Source organism: Meleagris gallopavo, chromosome Z (assembly GCF_905368555.1).
Source record: "Meleagris gallopavo chromosome Z, MGAL_WU_HG_1.1, whole genome shotgun sequence".
Classification (NCBI taxonomy): Eukaryota; Metazoa; Chordata; class Aves; order Galliformes; family Phasianidae; genus Meleagris; species Meleagris gallopavo.
In genome coordinates this window covers 25,420,531-25,435,378 of record NC_139435.1, presented here as the reverse complement: position 1 = coordinate 25,435,378, position 14,848 = coordinate 25,420,531, and the positions used below count along the sequence as shown (strand labels likewise).

Sequence of the window (14,848 nt, the reverse complement as noted above, 5' to 3'; positions counted from 1 at the left end):
AACTGGAAAAAAAAATATTCTATTTGGAGCTCATTACCTGTAAGATATGCCAAGTGCCATGTTCAAAAACCTAGAAGATTTGATAGAACTTATTGTTGTGTTGCAATAGGAATGGCAGGTTAATCCATTTCTATAAACAGTATGCAATGACCTGGGGAAGAGTACCTAAGGGTAAACATCTGTGTGAATCGTGCCTTGATTTACTGATCTAACCATGTTTCTCTGGGTGCCTGTACATGCATTTTTTTCTGAGTCTGGTAGTGAACAACCTAGTGAAAATCTTCTCTGAAGTCGTTAGAGAGAATTCTGAGTCCTGATCACTTGCCTACAGAGTCCAGCAGCTTCTATTCAGGGCTTTACCTGTGGATAGAGTTAGAAAGATTTCCAATTTGTGGGATAAGGAAAAAAAAGACAGTAATAATTAATGAAATCAAAAGTATTTGATTATTGTTTTGATTTCTTTTTGGCATAGAGAAGAAGAGGTTTGGAAGAGGAGTTAGCATAACTCTCTGATACTTTTGACTGCTTCTAAGCATATTAACGTGCTAACTACAGGCATGTAGCAGTTGTGGGAATCTTGCTGATTACGTATTGTGAATGAAGCAACACCTAGAAGTCTTGTTTTATATAACACCCATACTGGTAAACCTTAAGAGCACATTTTGATCAACTTGCTCTTCCAGGAGGATCACTATAGTTACAAAGTAATGGTTTCAGACTAATACTAAATGTCATGAAAAGTTCCAGAAATTTACACTAGTAAATCAACCTACACTGGGCTAGAGCCTCCCAGATGGTTTCAACAAGTTCTGCTTTCCCCTGCAAGCTGATGGATGCTCTAGAAACACGTCATCCTTTTTCTCTTCACCTTCTGATGCTGTTTTTATTACACTATTTCTAGATACCTGTAAGAGAAAGTGGACAAATAGAAAAATATTCTATCTGGAAGTGTTACATGAAAGATACTCCACGTCAAAGAATGTTTTCAAATAAATTTTCTATGGAGCTGAAACACAAGGGGATACTTGGTTTAGAAACCAACTCAAGAGAGACAACAAAACCTGAAATAGTAATTGTATTCCACAATGTGCTCTTCCCTGATATCTTTGTAGTGGGTCAATTTAAATTTGGTTTAAATCTAGCAGATTGAGTGTTAGTAAGAACACCAACTCTTTCCAGTTTCAAAGACCATACAAAACCTTTGAATTTCAAACATTTGTTTCCGGATGTATAGTAGCATAAACGACATAGAACCCTTCATAAAACAAGAAGTCTTTCATCACTGCAAAAAGAGCCTCGAGTTACATTGCAACTCCGAAAATTAAAGCATAAATGGGTTTTTCACAGCTGGGAAACAAGTAAAGAAGGAGACTGGAAATCATCTTGTCACTCCCAGTAAACACACTGGTTGCTTCTCAGAGTGCTCTGTGTCTGGCATGGGAAGAATAAGCTGCTCCCTGAAAAGTATAGCCACCTGCTCCCATCCTAGAGCCACATCTAGGAGCACTAGCTTCTCTTAAATCCTTCACTCTGGGAACACCACCACTTTAATTCCTGCATATACAGAGAAATTTGTTGGTTTGTATTCCGCACCAGACCTCTGAACAGAGGGCTGCATAATTAACGCCTCTTGGCTCCATGTTTGCATTACTTGTAGTACAGCATTGTTTAAAAATAAGAACTGGAAATGTATGATCCTGCTCATAGTTGTACTTTTAGCTTCAGTTCAGTCCTACCTCTCTCTAACTCATTAATAAAAAGTGACGTTATCCATGTATGAGTCTTGGTTTACCTTGTAGGTCTTGAAATTAATGAATCCTCAGACTCAACTGACATTTTCTTTTCTAAGTGTTCACTGAATTCTGACATTTCTATAAGGTGTAAGAAACAAGGAAGTAGGAAGCTTACACATTTACTTTTTACAAATACTTAGATTTGTGGGAAACATAATTTGCGTCATAAGATTTTTCTTTTAAATCAAACCAAAATTCATACACATGAATTTACACACCTCCACAAAGTGTAAGAAAAAATGTGTTCTGGCTTTCTTTCATAGTAGAACAGCGAGGAGAAAGAGCAAGAACAGTAGCTTTTTCACTCTTGATTTAGATAATTAATAATGTTTCTTTCTAACATACAAAGCAGTAAATAAAGAGTGAAAGTTAGAAAATGCGAGAATTCAGATCATTTCTTTCCATAACCTTCAGAGCATGAAAATATTTTCTTTTCATAGCTCATAAAGTTAAGCTTAGCTTAACTTCTTCCAGTGTCTTTGAAGGTCTTTACAACACACTAGGTGTTGTTAGTTCAGAAGGAAAATGTTTGGCTTATCAAGATTAGGATAGCAGCAGCATAAAACCACTTATTTTAGAAAAACAACTCACAGAATTATTAAGCTTAGTAGGAACCAAAACAAAGATTATATAATAATTTTCACTGCCAGACAGATTTAAAGAAAAAAAAGATATCCAGCACAGAATTCAGGATGTGTTCTAATTAACAAGTATTATTTACTTAGTCACCTTAACTGGATGAATATCTGAATATCATGTATAAAACTCCACTGGAATTTTTACAGCAGTGGAGAGCTACAGTCTCCGTTTCAAAATTTCACAATTTTTTCAACAATAAAGAGAGCCATCAGCAATCTTTTTTTTTTTTTTCCCCACTCAAACTTGTTTATTTCTTTTTAAACTTTTCATATTGTCTCTGTAATTCTTTCTCAAGCTAATATTCTTTCCTTTTCAATGGTTTCTGGAGGTTGTAAGGAAAAATAGGCATAACTACTATATTTAAGAGGAAAATGTTCATTGTGTTTTAATATTTCATATATTTGAAAACATTTGTTATGTTAAAAAATTGGTCCAGCCAATTCTCTATAACAGTCCACATAGTATTTGTAAGGTCTGTTCAAAGGAGAAGTTTCTTTTGTTCCATCAGCTTCTACTCAGGGATCTGTGCCAGTGCTCAGAAACTATGTGTAATTTCTGATCAGCTATAAAGAGGCCACATTTCCTTACACACCTTTGGCTGACTTGTATCCTTAAATAATCATCATACAAAAAGCCTATTGGCCATAGACAGCTTTCACTGCTTTTGTTTTTCAGGGTAATATTCTGCTGACAAATCTGCATGAGTGGAGGGGTAGAAATTCAGGTAGAAAACTTTCTCCATAATTGCAGTTTTATAATATCATAGAATGGAAACAGAATAAATGCTATTTTGGGTAATCTTTATCCTTCCACCTCTTGTCTTGGATTGCTCATCCCTCTGTGCTTCGTTCATTCTAAATAATGGATGTCTATCTGGCACTACTAGAAACATCACCTAAAAGACATGCCAATGGGTGAATCTGTGGGATGTATTTATTACTTCTCAGTACACCAGTGTCTGCTCTACATCCATCTATTAGAAATGTGTCCTTGTTTGAAAGAATGAGAAAACAATAAGGATTCATTAAAAGCCAACGATTCACATTCTCTCCTGATAAAAAATCTATATTTGAGATGTAATGGAAACATAGCTCAGCGCAAGTATTCTGCATCCAAAACCCATTAAAGATTCTGGTCCAAAGTACAAAAGTTCAACTAACATTTACTGGAAAACTTCTATCAGTTTCTGTGCTTTTCAAATCAGAACTGTTAACTTGCAATTTCCATAGACTATAAATTGTTTTCATATTGTTGTTGCCATCATCAGTGTATGCAGTTTTTATTCATTCTTCAGAAGAACAAGCAAAATTTGTCAACATTTTATTTCATTATAATTGAGAACACATCAAATTGAAGTAATGGCTTTATATAAGACTGTAGGAAAATGTTAAACAATCAGAAATAAATATTCTGAGCGACTATGTAGGTTATGTAGGGAGATATGGCTTTTAGCTGTAGCAGTAGTAAGTTTTTTAAGCAAAATAAATATGAACATATCTCTTTTTTTCTTAGTTTTTTGCTTCAATGAATTTTATTCTTTTTAGTCACATTGAGGAAAGTAACTGAAAACTTGTTTCACACACATTTAATCTGTGCCAAGTTGGTTGTAGATGGATACTCAGCTTACCTCAGAATATACCCTTCTATGTTTGTAGATATCTCGACTAGGTGGGAAAAGGATATCAGACCAGCCCCAAACCACCTCTTCCTGAGCCTTGGAGAAAGTTATTGATGGTGTTACAAATCACCATTGTACTAGACAGTGTTGTGGTTATCCTAATGATAATATATACCAAGGGAAAGCAGGTAAACACCAAATCACTGGAGAAAATATATTATTTGAAGGAAAAGGGAACATCATAGATGAAATCTAAGAATGTTAAAAGCTCACAGTTGATCTTCATTATTAAATTACTTATCGCTCCTCTTAATATGATATCTTGTTGCACTTGTTATTAAGGAATAGGTTTAGAAATAGCATTAATATAAGTGTGAGCACATATATATATGTATGCATTTAGACAATCTCCTTCTTTCTACAGTATTTCAGAGAAAGAATTTATCATATGTACGGTCCAAATAAAGAATACATTAAGGTTTAGTATCTTCAAAAACAAGATCCATACCTAGATGCTGCAACCAGCTCTACCTACAAGGTAAATTGAACTTCTGAACTAATTAGATCAAAACTTATAGATGACTGCAATCCAGACTAACACTTTACAGCATGAGGAAAACAAAACCACAGAGTAATACAGTGACTTCCAAACACAGAGCTTTAATGTCTTTGAATGCTTGGGAGACTCTTCTACTGAGTGTCCAGATATTTGACATGTAATTGTCAAAACAGCTGATCAAGCCCTCTACTTAATATGAATAAATATTTAAACAAACGAAATGCAAATCCAAGTATGCCAAGGGACAGATGTGGCAAGTTTTTTTATGACAATATGTGACATTGTCTTGCTATTAGCAGAGAAAATATCGCCTTTTAACCCTAACAGCTGATACCAGACTGGATGGAACTCAACCAAAGGCTGAGCTGTGATCTTCTGGAAGGATGCTGTATGCAGTAGCAGGCTGCACTTAAAGTGAAAGCAATCTGCAGCTTACCAAAGAATCAGGGTGAATTTGGACAGAACACTCCTTTCTGTGGAAACACATGTACCAGACAGAGGGATAGGAAAGTCCGTTCTGTTCACTCATTGAGCAAGGGCTCAGAGTCTAGGGGTGTGTCAAGATGGCAGAGCAATACAAGTGCCCCACAAGAACTGGGTTAGTTGGGCTGCTCACCAGTCCCCATGGTGCCTGCCCACCGTTCAGGACTGCTGTCTGGACCCTGGGCACCCTGCAGAGCACCCTGCACATCAGAGAGCTTGAATAAAGAATGGGGTTGAAAATGGCCAAGCTCTCCTACTGTGGAGAAATCATCACCTGTCCTAATTTTTCCCTCTACTGTTGCACCCATCTGTTATAAAAGTGTAGGGGGAAGATTTTCTTTTCTACTACTTGAAAAATACTTTTACAATTAATCACTGATTTCATGCTCTGCTCTGATGGTTCTGCAACATTTATGACCAACAATAAAAACATCCATCAATATCTATAATACAAGTGACAAATAAGCAGACAGCTTCCAAGTAAATCCTATGCTGGTGATCAGCCTTGGTACTGTTAACGTACTGTGCAACAGCAGCTTACTTTCTTTTTTTTTCTTATTCATCTGAGAACCTGGAACTGCCTTAGCACATCTTAAATGTCACTCTTTCTTCATTACTCATGTACACAGATGAGTGGAGATAAATGCGTAGTATCATAAACACAATACCATCTGAAGGAAAAAGAAGACCTAGCAACTCATCTCTCCACGTAGCACAGGTTGGCAGGTTGGCGCAGACCTCAGGAGTGGCAGATGATATATGAAATACATCAATTTTCATACAACACAGCTTCTCTCGTTATTTCAGCAGTGGCCCGGTGCAGCTTGCTGAAACATTCAGGATAAAGTGAGTGAAGCCTGTAACAAGATTCTGGTAGAGTCACTATATGCAAAATGCACAGCAGATTGTGTTATGAATATTATCAGTCTCAGCGGAAAACACTTTCTTTTCCATGTTTGTTAAACCGCACGTTGTTATCACCAGTATCTAAAAAAAGAGACTAGAGACATTTGTAGAATAAATATACTACTTGTCAATGTATATGATCATTATCTTCTTATCAGTTAAATGTGTATCTGATAAATGCCTTTTCTTAATGCAAAAGTATATGTGTATATATATATATATATATATATATATATATATATATATATCGCACTTCTAAAAAGTTAACCATAAAAGCATTTTCACTCAACTTACCAGATGTTGAAGCTGGAAGGAATCTTGCCCTACTCTCTACCTGCTCTCGTGTTGGTAATCTCTCTCCCTCTCCCTCTCCCCCCGTGCAGGGGTTGCAGTAAACTTAGAAAACTAGCAGGGACAGTGTTTCAAATGACTTAAGAAAGAGAACAGGAACAATTATTTCGTTCTCTTTTTTTCAGATGAGTACAGTACCTTCAGAAAGAAGGAAGGAAGGGAGGGGAGAGGAAGTCAACAACCCTTTGCTTTCCTGCAAAAAAATAAGGAAACAGCAGATAGCAATCTCGTTTTCTCTCAAACAAAATGTTTGGAAAAATAAATACAACCAAACCAAAAGGAATTGCTCAAGTATTATATCTGCATTATTGGCTTCATAAAACCTACTTTACAGCTTGCTATGTGCAAACTGCATTAAAACAAATGAATTTCCGAAGTAGCGTCTAGGAGTAAGACGCCCGTATCTCACACAGAACAATCAGTCATAAGTGTGTACAGATAATGCAGACTTTTTCTTCAGACAAGGAATAATCATACATGGAATGAACATACATGAATACACTTTTCTTTTTTCCATGGTAATAGAGGCACAGCTTTCTTAAACTCCCTCTTCACTGTGATAGTAAGAAAATAGCAGTGGATTATTCACAAAACGCTGTTAAATAAAAAGGGGGACAAGAAGAACCACAGAAATGGTAAGGATTGTTTCTTGATATTAGGGTTGCAGTAACACATAATTTATCTCAAAGATTTGCAGTGTGTGGAAGCCATCTGATTTCTCCAAGCAAAAACTACATGCTGTGTTCTAGAATACATTTTGTACTTCGCTTTGTTTCTTTCTTTCCCCATTAAGCAAATTCTGACAGATACTGGCCAGCTGGCTGCAGTTATACTTGGGATAAGTTTAGTCCATTGTGCTCCACAGTGCTTTTTTGATCACTTGCGTGTTTTCCCCCACCTTTATCTGTTATTTGAAAACCACCTATAGTGAATAGATGTCCCCTGCTGCAGGGCCTGTGTTTTCAGTTTGCTTTGTAAGATGGTACCTAAGGCAGTGCTACTTGCGGACAAGCAGCTCAGCTTGCTTGCTCAGTGACAGGCAGGAAAAAAAAGGCATTTTGCATGGGTCTTTCCTATGAAATGCGGATCCAGATTTTGCTGTGGGATTGACAGCTAGATAAATGCTGCTCAGGCAAAATAAGTTACAGCTGTACATCCATTGTTAGTAGGAGGACAAGTTGGTACTCTACCCCATACAGATAATAAAGATTGCTTCTTTTATTGTTTGATAATGAAAAGCTGCAAACTAACATAGGAAGTACTTTGGCACCTGTGTTCCTTCACAAAGTTCTTGATGCTATTCTCAGAAGATGTCTAACAGCAGTCTGAGTGGAGAATCTTTCATTCTAGCATTCAGCAACTGGAAGATTTGACTGAGTACATCAGCAGCTGACAGAGCAGTACAGGTGCTGTGGGCGATCTCTGGCCTTACAGCATCACCAGCATTTCCTGGTGGTGAGAGGTTAATTGTAAAAGCAAAAGAATGCAATGCACTTAGGGAACGTGCTGTAAATGAAGTACTCTATAATCCCTTGGGAACAGAGTTCTAGTGCACACCAAGCACAGGGAAAATAGGGAGGCACAGAAAGTAACCAAATTAATGTATCATGTGGAGGGTTAGTCTAGTAGTTGAAAAAACTAGGTTTTATTTTGAAATAGTTTTATTAAAGTGTGTTTATTTTATGTGCTGCTTTGCCAGGTATTCAATACTCATGAGACCCTGAAGACTGCTACCACACATCATTTTGTTTTTTTCTATTGGGAGTACATTGCAGAATGCCTTATTCCCCAGCATGTGTTCAGAGGCTATGGAGGGTACACAACCTCATTGTCACAGATGGCCCTTGCTTCTTCACACAGCATGTTTCACTTTTAGTTTTGGGGACTGCAAAGCTAAGATGCTGGTCACAAACAACCACGTCGCTGGTTCACTATCTAATGAGGTGGCTTTGATATTCTGATTGAAGGATTTTGAGCCTGCTGGTGCTGCAAGGAGAGCAGGAGATGTAAAGATCTTTGCTCACCTCACCTCAGATCCTCCTGTCAGCAGCCTTTCTACCTCCCAAAGCTGGAACCAGTGTCCTTGAATGAATACTGTTGCCACTGCCTCATTTCATGCCAGAATTAAACAGAAGGACAGAGGGAAATAGTCTCCTGCTGATGACCCTCTTTGTGAAACTTAGTAAGCCAAGTGCTCAGGACTTGTCTTCATCAAAGTCCAGGTAGAGTCATCTCCTTCCCACAGAGCAGCTGCTGTAGTACTTGACTTGCTGTGCCCACCTCTCACCACTGCCACCATAAAAACACCCCAAAGAAGGGAAAGGCATTGACACTGATATTTTCATGCCTGCAAATACCTTGGAAGGTCATTCCCATGCAATTTATGACTGCGGAGAAGTAAAAGCAAGGCCAAAATCTTTAGTTTCTGAAGTGAAGCAAACCAAGTCACAGTGGATAACTCTATGGCATTTAATCATTCTTTTAAAGGGACAAGTACATTTATTTTTAAGAACAATTTCTGGAAGAAGTTCTATTCTTTATTTCACCTTTCCCCTCTGTACTTTTACCAAAATGAATCTGCAGACACAAATACAAAAAAGCGCAACCCCAGTTTCAATGCAGAGATGGGAACAAGTTCAAGTGTAGTAAAACAGAAGAGCAGACAAGAAGAAACGTATTTGTGGTCACAGTCAGGCACATTTGATCTTCCATCAGGTTAATTATTAAGGTGATACTAAGGACTTGATCCTTTTTTCTTTGTAGTTGTTTGTTTGTTTTTTTTTAGTTCTATAGGAAATAAATGCTCTTCCCAATGACAGGAGGGAAGCTTTCTTACATGCTCAAAGAAAGAATGAAATAAAACACGTTCAGCATGTTAATAAGCATGAGAAAAGGGTTGCAAGTAGCAGCCTTTGCACCACCACCCAGCACAGATAAGAGAGTGCAGAGTTAACTGTAGAAGCAATAACATTCTGCCTCATCCTGAGAAAATGAGACCAGAGGCAAAAACCAGACATATGCTTGCCTGAAACTTTTAGGGCAACATCTTCATGTGTATGAATTGTCTATGAAATAATAAGATGAATGTCTTCCTTCTGGGTTATAGTCTACCTGTGGAATTTAAAATAACAAACTTAAAGATTAAAAAAAAACACCCGAAGAACACTTCACTGTTCACTATGTCACTCTGCTATACTTTCCTGGCTTCACTTCTGCAGCGAATGTTTACTGTAGGCTGCTCAGGACTGAGCCAGCAGAATGCTAATGGAATCAGCAATGTACAAGCTGAGACTAAAGGACTTCCCTTCTGCACTGCAGCATGAGAATGGGGCTCTAATAATCAACGTTCAGGTACTCTACTACCCTGTTATATTGCTTTGCATTACATGCACTGTTAAGGTATGATATATTCCTTTTTTTTTTAATTATTGCAGTCATACTGACTTTCATTTATTTTGTCAGATTAGAAAATGTTAGAATATAAGAAAATTTTATACAACTATCATTGTCTCATGAGTCATGGTATGATCAGAGTATTCTCACAACTGTGTGCTTGTGCAACTAAATTTAACTCTTTCATCTAAATCCTTCTGATATTTTTCTATCAGGTAGCATATAATCAACATTTTAATGAGCATTTAGTATTTGTAGACTATAACCACACTGTTTGTTGCTCTGGAGAGAGAAAATGGAAATATGAATTAAGAACAGTTTAAAGAAGAGGCCTTTCCTGGTAGTAACTATCTTACTATAATTTGAAGTGGCCTATATAACTCATCCTAGGCAAACTCATTTCTGATAAATGACACAGTCTGAAGTCATCTGAAGAATTGCTTATCTTCTACCTTGTTTGTAAGCATCACATCTACTCTTATTAAGACATTATAATCAAAAACCATTTTAAAATAAGATAGTATGATAAAGAGCATGTGTTTGCGTCTTCTAGCATGCGTAAATTTATGTGAGCAGGACTGCAAGCATTCTTCAGGTCAGAGGTAGATGAGAATTTGACTCTGGTCTATATGTCTGTATTGGGTGTCGCATCAACAAAAGCATAATGTGGAAAGATGTCAAAGAATCTACCAAATTTTTTGGTAGTTCCTCAAAGCTGGCCATTTATCCACAGTATAAAGCTGCATTCTATCTTTATTTATACTGGGAAGTAAATACAGTCCTTCCTGGTGTTACTACTTTTTTAAGAATGTTCATGTACTCTCATGTCCACTAAGTATAATGTAACACCTGAAACTACCTCACGTGTTTACAAACCTGAAATGCAGAAAATATGTTGGCCTTTGGAAACTTCAGAAAATAATGAGAAATAGATGGTTAATATGTTTTTCAAGTGATGCTTCTTGCCTTGTTAGCTCCTGTAATACATGATTTCTTCCAGAAGCCTGGCAGTACATTTCAAAATGAATTTGAGAAAAATTCGAATTTATCTTTTTATAATCACTCTGCAATTGTATTCCTTTTTATTTCAGGTATTTCAGTCACCAAACTTGGCTGACATATGCTCTTTAGCTTATATGAAGTAAAATAGTAGTAATGATTTTTGAAATACGCTTCTGTCCCTTAGTTTTTGATATTTTTCCCAACTATTCAGTCTTGGTCAGATTTTGCTAAAGCTGAAGTTCTGTGGGCATTTCAAAAAGGTCATTTCTGGTAGCAAAATAGAGACACTGAAAACCCAACACTACCGTTACCATGGAGTATATGTGTGATCTATAGCTGCTGGTCTGTGGATCCAGAAAGGCTCTTGGGAAAACTGCACTGCACATCTGCATGAATAATGATAAATTGCATCTCTAAGTCTTTTACTCTTTCTGTTCCTAAGAGAAAGAAAGAAAAATTACTTCAATCTGTGTTTAGGTTGGGGGTTGTTTTTTTTTTATTTTTTTTTTGCTTGCTTCTTTGGGATTTCTTGTATTTCACGGTTTGTTTTGCTCCCTGGCACCAGAGAAATACCAGGCAGATCAAACGCTGTGCTCCTGCAATCCTTGTTCATTGCTCCTGCTGACTGCTTAAGATTTCCTCATAGCTAGAGATAATTGTGTTAGGTCCCACATGCATTAAGGGTTATTGTCAGAAGTCAATGCAAACAAATTGACTGAATGTGACATAGCATTGGGACTGACACATGAGCAGACACACAAAGTATTTATCAGTTACTAAAAAGTGAGTGTTAAAACATCTAACCAAGCATAATTAGGGGAAAATAAAAGCAGAGCTCTTAGATCTGTTTGATTTCCTCTGATCTTCAAAAAGTTTAAAAGAGTTCTGGTTTTAGTTCATTCTTTTTTATTTTATTTTAGCTGAGATTGCTATTGTTTTGTAGAAAAGCATTTGTTTATAACTAAAAGAGCAGGAAAAAACCCCATTTACAGGAAAAACCTCAGACTACACTAGAAATTTTGCCACTGGGATTTCTTCAGCTGTGCATTTCCCTTTTGCTCATCAGGACTGCTCACTTTGGTTCATACACCAAAAGCAAACCCTGTACACACATAACGCCAGAATATCCCTGCTGAGATGTTATTACTCAGTAAACAGTGTTGCATGGTTCTGGAATATTTCTGGATAAATGATGTGTGTGTGTTTGTAGTGACTGACATCCAGTCATTCTGGGGGAATTTTAATATTTTTTTAAAGTAGGTGAGGTTTTTTTTTGATTAGCAACATGTGGTGCCAGCGTTATTAAAAAGGTGGACGGAAGAAAAAATGGAGCAGAACTGAGGACTGTGATTACAGAATAAGCATTACATCTGGACTGTTAGGCTTTCAAGATTGTGCTTTCTGTGGATTTTTGTCTCCTGTCAACTATGTAGACTTGAATGCTGAACATCTTCTCTTACTGATTGAGGTAGAGCACTGGAAATGGACTGTAATTAGAAGTGCTGTTCAAAGCGATCCTCTCCATACTCTTTGCTGCCTTTTGCTGTCATCCTCAAAAAAAGAAGTACTTCATAAAATATGCTGTTAGGTCTGATTTCTTTATGCTGTTACAAGACCTCTAACTTGGCTAGCTCATTCTTATTAATGCATTAAACCATTTTTCCATTTTCATAGGGATAGATTAGCCCACTGTCACATAATCTCTGGTGCTGCGTGGCTTCCTCTTCACTGGACCACTGAGAGACTTTCTCAGCACTGCAAACTCAGTCTAAAATTCTTTGGAGTAAAATGTCCAATCGTACTTTCCTTTCTTGTACTTTGTTTTTGGTGGTGCTTGGTTAGTTGTGTGTTGATTTGTGGAACTGAAGTTTCAGGTAAAGAATCAATCTAGCCCCCACATCCAGCTGTGTAGGCTTCTCCCCAGTCCTGACACACTCTGCCTGCATTCCTTTCCTGAGCAGGTGCAAGATCCAACCACACAGCAGAACAATGAATCCAGCCCTGGACAGAAATTCAGAATCAGTAGGCATTAGCCTATGGAAAATTACCTGGAGGCTGAACATTCTGTCTAGAGACAATGTTGGCCTTTTCAGTTTGTAATATAGCATCTGACAGTGAGTAGGTTAATAAGCTGGAGAAAGAGAAAAGAAACTCAAATGAGCTCCTGAGTCATCCCTTAGCGTGGGGAAACCATCAGACAAGCCTGTTGTTCCATTCTCAGACATGCTGTTTGTCTTTCTTCTATTTGTCTCAAACCACCTACACTGCAGAGATTGGTAGCTTGCATAATGAGGCAACCTACATTTGCCAGGCTGTGAGCATGAGAGGAGGAGGAGAAATGGTGTGTTCTCTGCTTGGCAGCTGTCCCATCCACAGAGGTATATCTGCACAGTGTGTGCCTAAGTGCTTCCAAATCAGATGGTTAAGAAGAAGCAATAGCATGAGCAACTGGTTTCTTCTCTGTTCTTTTCTTAATAATTATAATGCCACAGATCAGGTTGTAGGAGTGAATCAGCACTCTCAAGACAATTCTGTAAATAGCTGTCAACAGGGTGCAACTGGTAGTCAAATTATCCTCGCACTTGGTGCAATATTGCTTTTGTTAATTTTCCACATGTAAAGTTATATTGTGGATTATGATTTTTATAATTCATGGCAAGATTCATTCCAGCCTGCCCTATATAACTGTGAAGCTGATCTTAATCTCTTATATCAGCATGAATCCTTTGAAGTCAACTGAAGTATTTTGGATTTACTGAGTATTTTGGGATTTATTGTGCTACTAGAGAATTGCAAAAGCCATCACCAATTGTTTTTCTTGTAATTATCGTTTCTTTCTACATCTCAAGAAGATAAAACCTCAGATTTTAAAAATTATTTTATATGGCAAAAATAACATGACAAGAAATTCAGGTTTTCGCTGGCTCTTGACCTGACTGCTTTTTAATAGGGATTTTTTGGATCACTTATGAAATTGTTCATTTTTATTATTTCAGTCTTTAAGTATACGATGAGCAAAAATGTAAGTTTAAATTGCTAAAACATAAAGATTTAAAACTTCAGGGTTGTTATACAGACTTTGCCTCCTAAATTATGTGCATTTCCAACCAACAGCCTGAGCTTTGATTTTGTGCATGAAAGAGGGATGTGTGGCCACTCTGGAAGTCAATTTTTCTCAGTCATTGAGCTTACTGAAAAGCTCTGTGCGCTGCTCAGCAACTTCTAGCTTGTCTGTATGCTGGGACGCAGAGCAATACACCCAGTCTTCCTGACTGCTCACCCACTCAGAGATCACATTCAGGATGAAACCAAATCAGAAGCAAAATGCCTGATTCTGGTTCTGTCTCAGTTTTCTTCACTCTTACGTAAACAGAATGAAAAAACCTGGAGCTTGAAAGGTTCAAGATGAAGAAGAGGGGAGGTCATGAGGGGAGCACACAGTTCTTGCTGATAACAGAGATACAAAGCAATATTGTTCAGAGAGGGTTTGATTCTCTTTCAGAATCTAGGAAACAGCTTTGGCTGAAAAATGTCACAGAGCAACAAGCAAAAGCAGGGAACCCTAAGTCTGAGTAAAAGGGAACAAGGTCAAAATTAATTTCCCACAATGTCTGCATAGCCACTGGATCAGTGGAGCACAAGAAAAATATCAGAGGATAATCAGAATTTAAATCTGTTACAATCTGAGACATTCTGTGAGGTGGGAGAAGGAGCAAAGTGCAGGCAAGGCTTTGTAGAGGAAAGAGGGACTGTCTTTGCAAAAGCATGTGATTTTCAGCTCTTTCCATAGAATGGCGTTTTCAGGAACACATATTGAATGTGATTCAGGATTAAAACAACAAAACAAGAGCAACAAACCAAACATGCTTAAAAAGAAGTCAATGTTTTTTTTCCAGTGTTCAGAATCATTGCGCCGAACAATGTGAGAAGTGGAGAATTGCAGTCTTTGAGGGATAGCTGCCCATGATGATTTCTTGTATCCACACAATACAAAGGCTGACCCACTCCCTTACTGTCTGTCATGGCCAGCCGTGGGAATTAGCACATGCTCAGACACCGTAAGGATGCCATGGTGTGTCTATGTAAATGAGGGTCCCAACTCAG

The 14,848-nt window shown here is 37.6% G+C and overlaps 1 protein-coding gene across 4 annotated transcripts in view; it reads right to left on the bottom strand.

The window, feature by feature from the left end:
- The window catches only part of ZNF366 (zinc finger protein 366), a 35,286-nt gene extending 28,816 nt beyond the window's left edge, over positions 1-6,470 (bottom strand). For 2 of the 4 annotated variants that reach the window (XM_019610451.3, XM_010725587.4), the window contains exon 1: positions 6,293-6,470. Coding sequence is in view for 1 of the 4 variants with exons in the window: in XM_085213487.1 (XP_085069613.1) it covers positions 5,761-5,872 (112 nt within the window). In the remaining 3 variants the exon portion in view is untranslated. Of the gene's footprint in view, positions 1-773; positions 2,230-5,760; positions 5,920-6,292 lie in introns of those variants that run through there. The other 2 variants (XM_085213487.1, XM_085213488.1) reach the window with 2 other exon arrangements.
- Between the last annotated feature and the right edge of the window lie 8,378 nt (positions 6,471-14,848).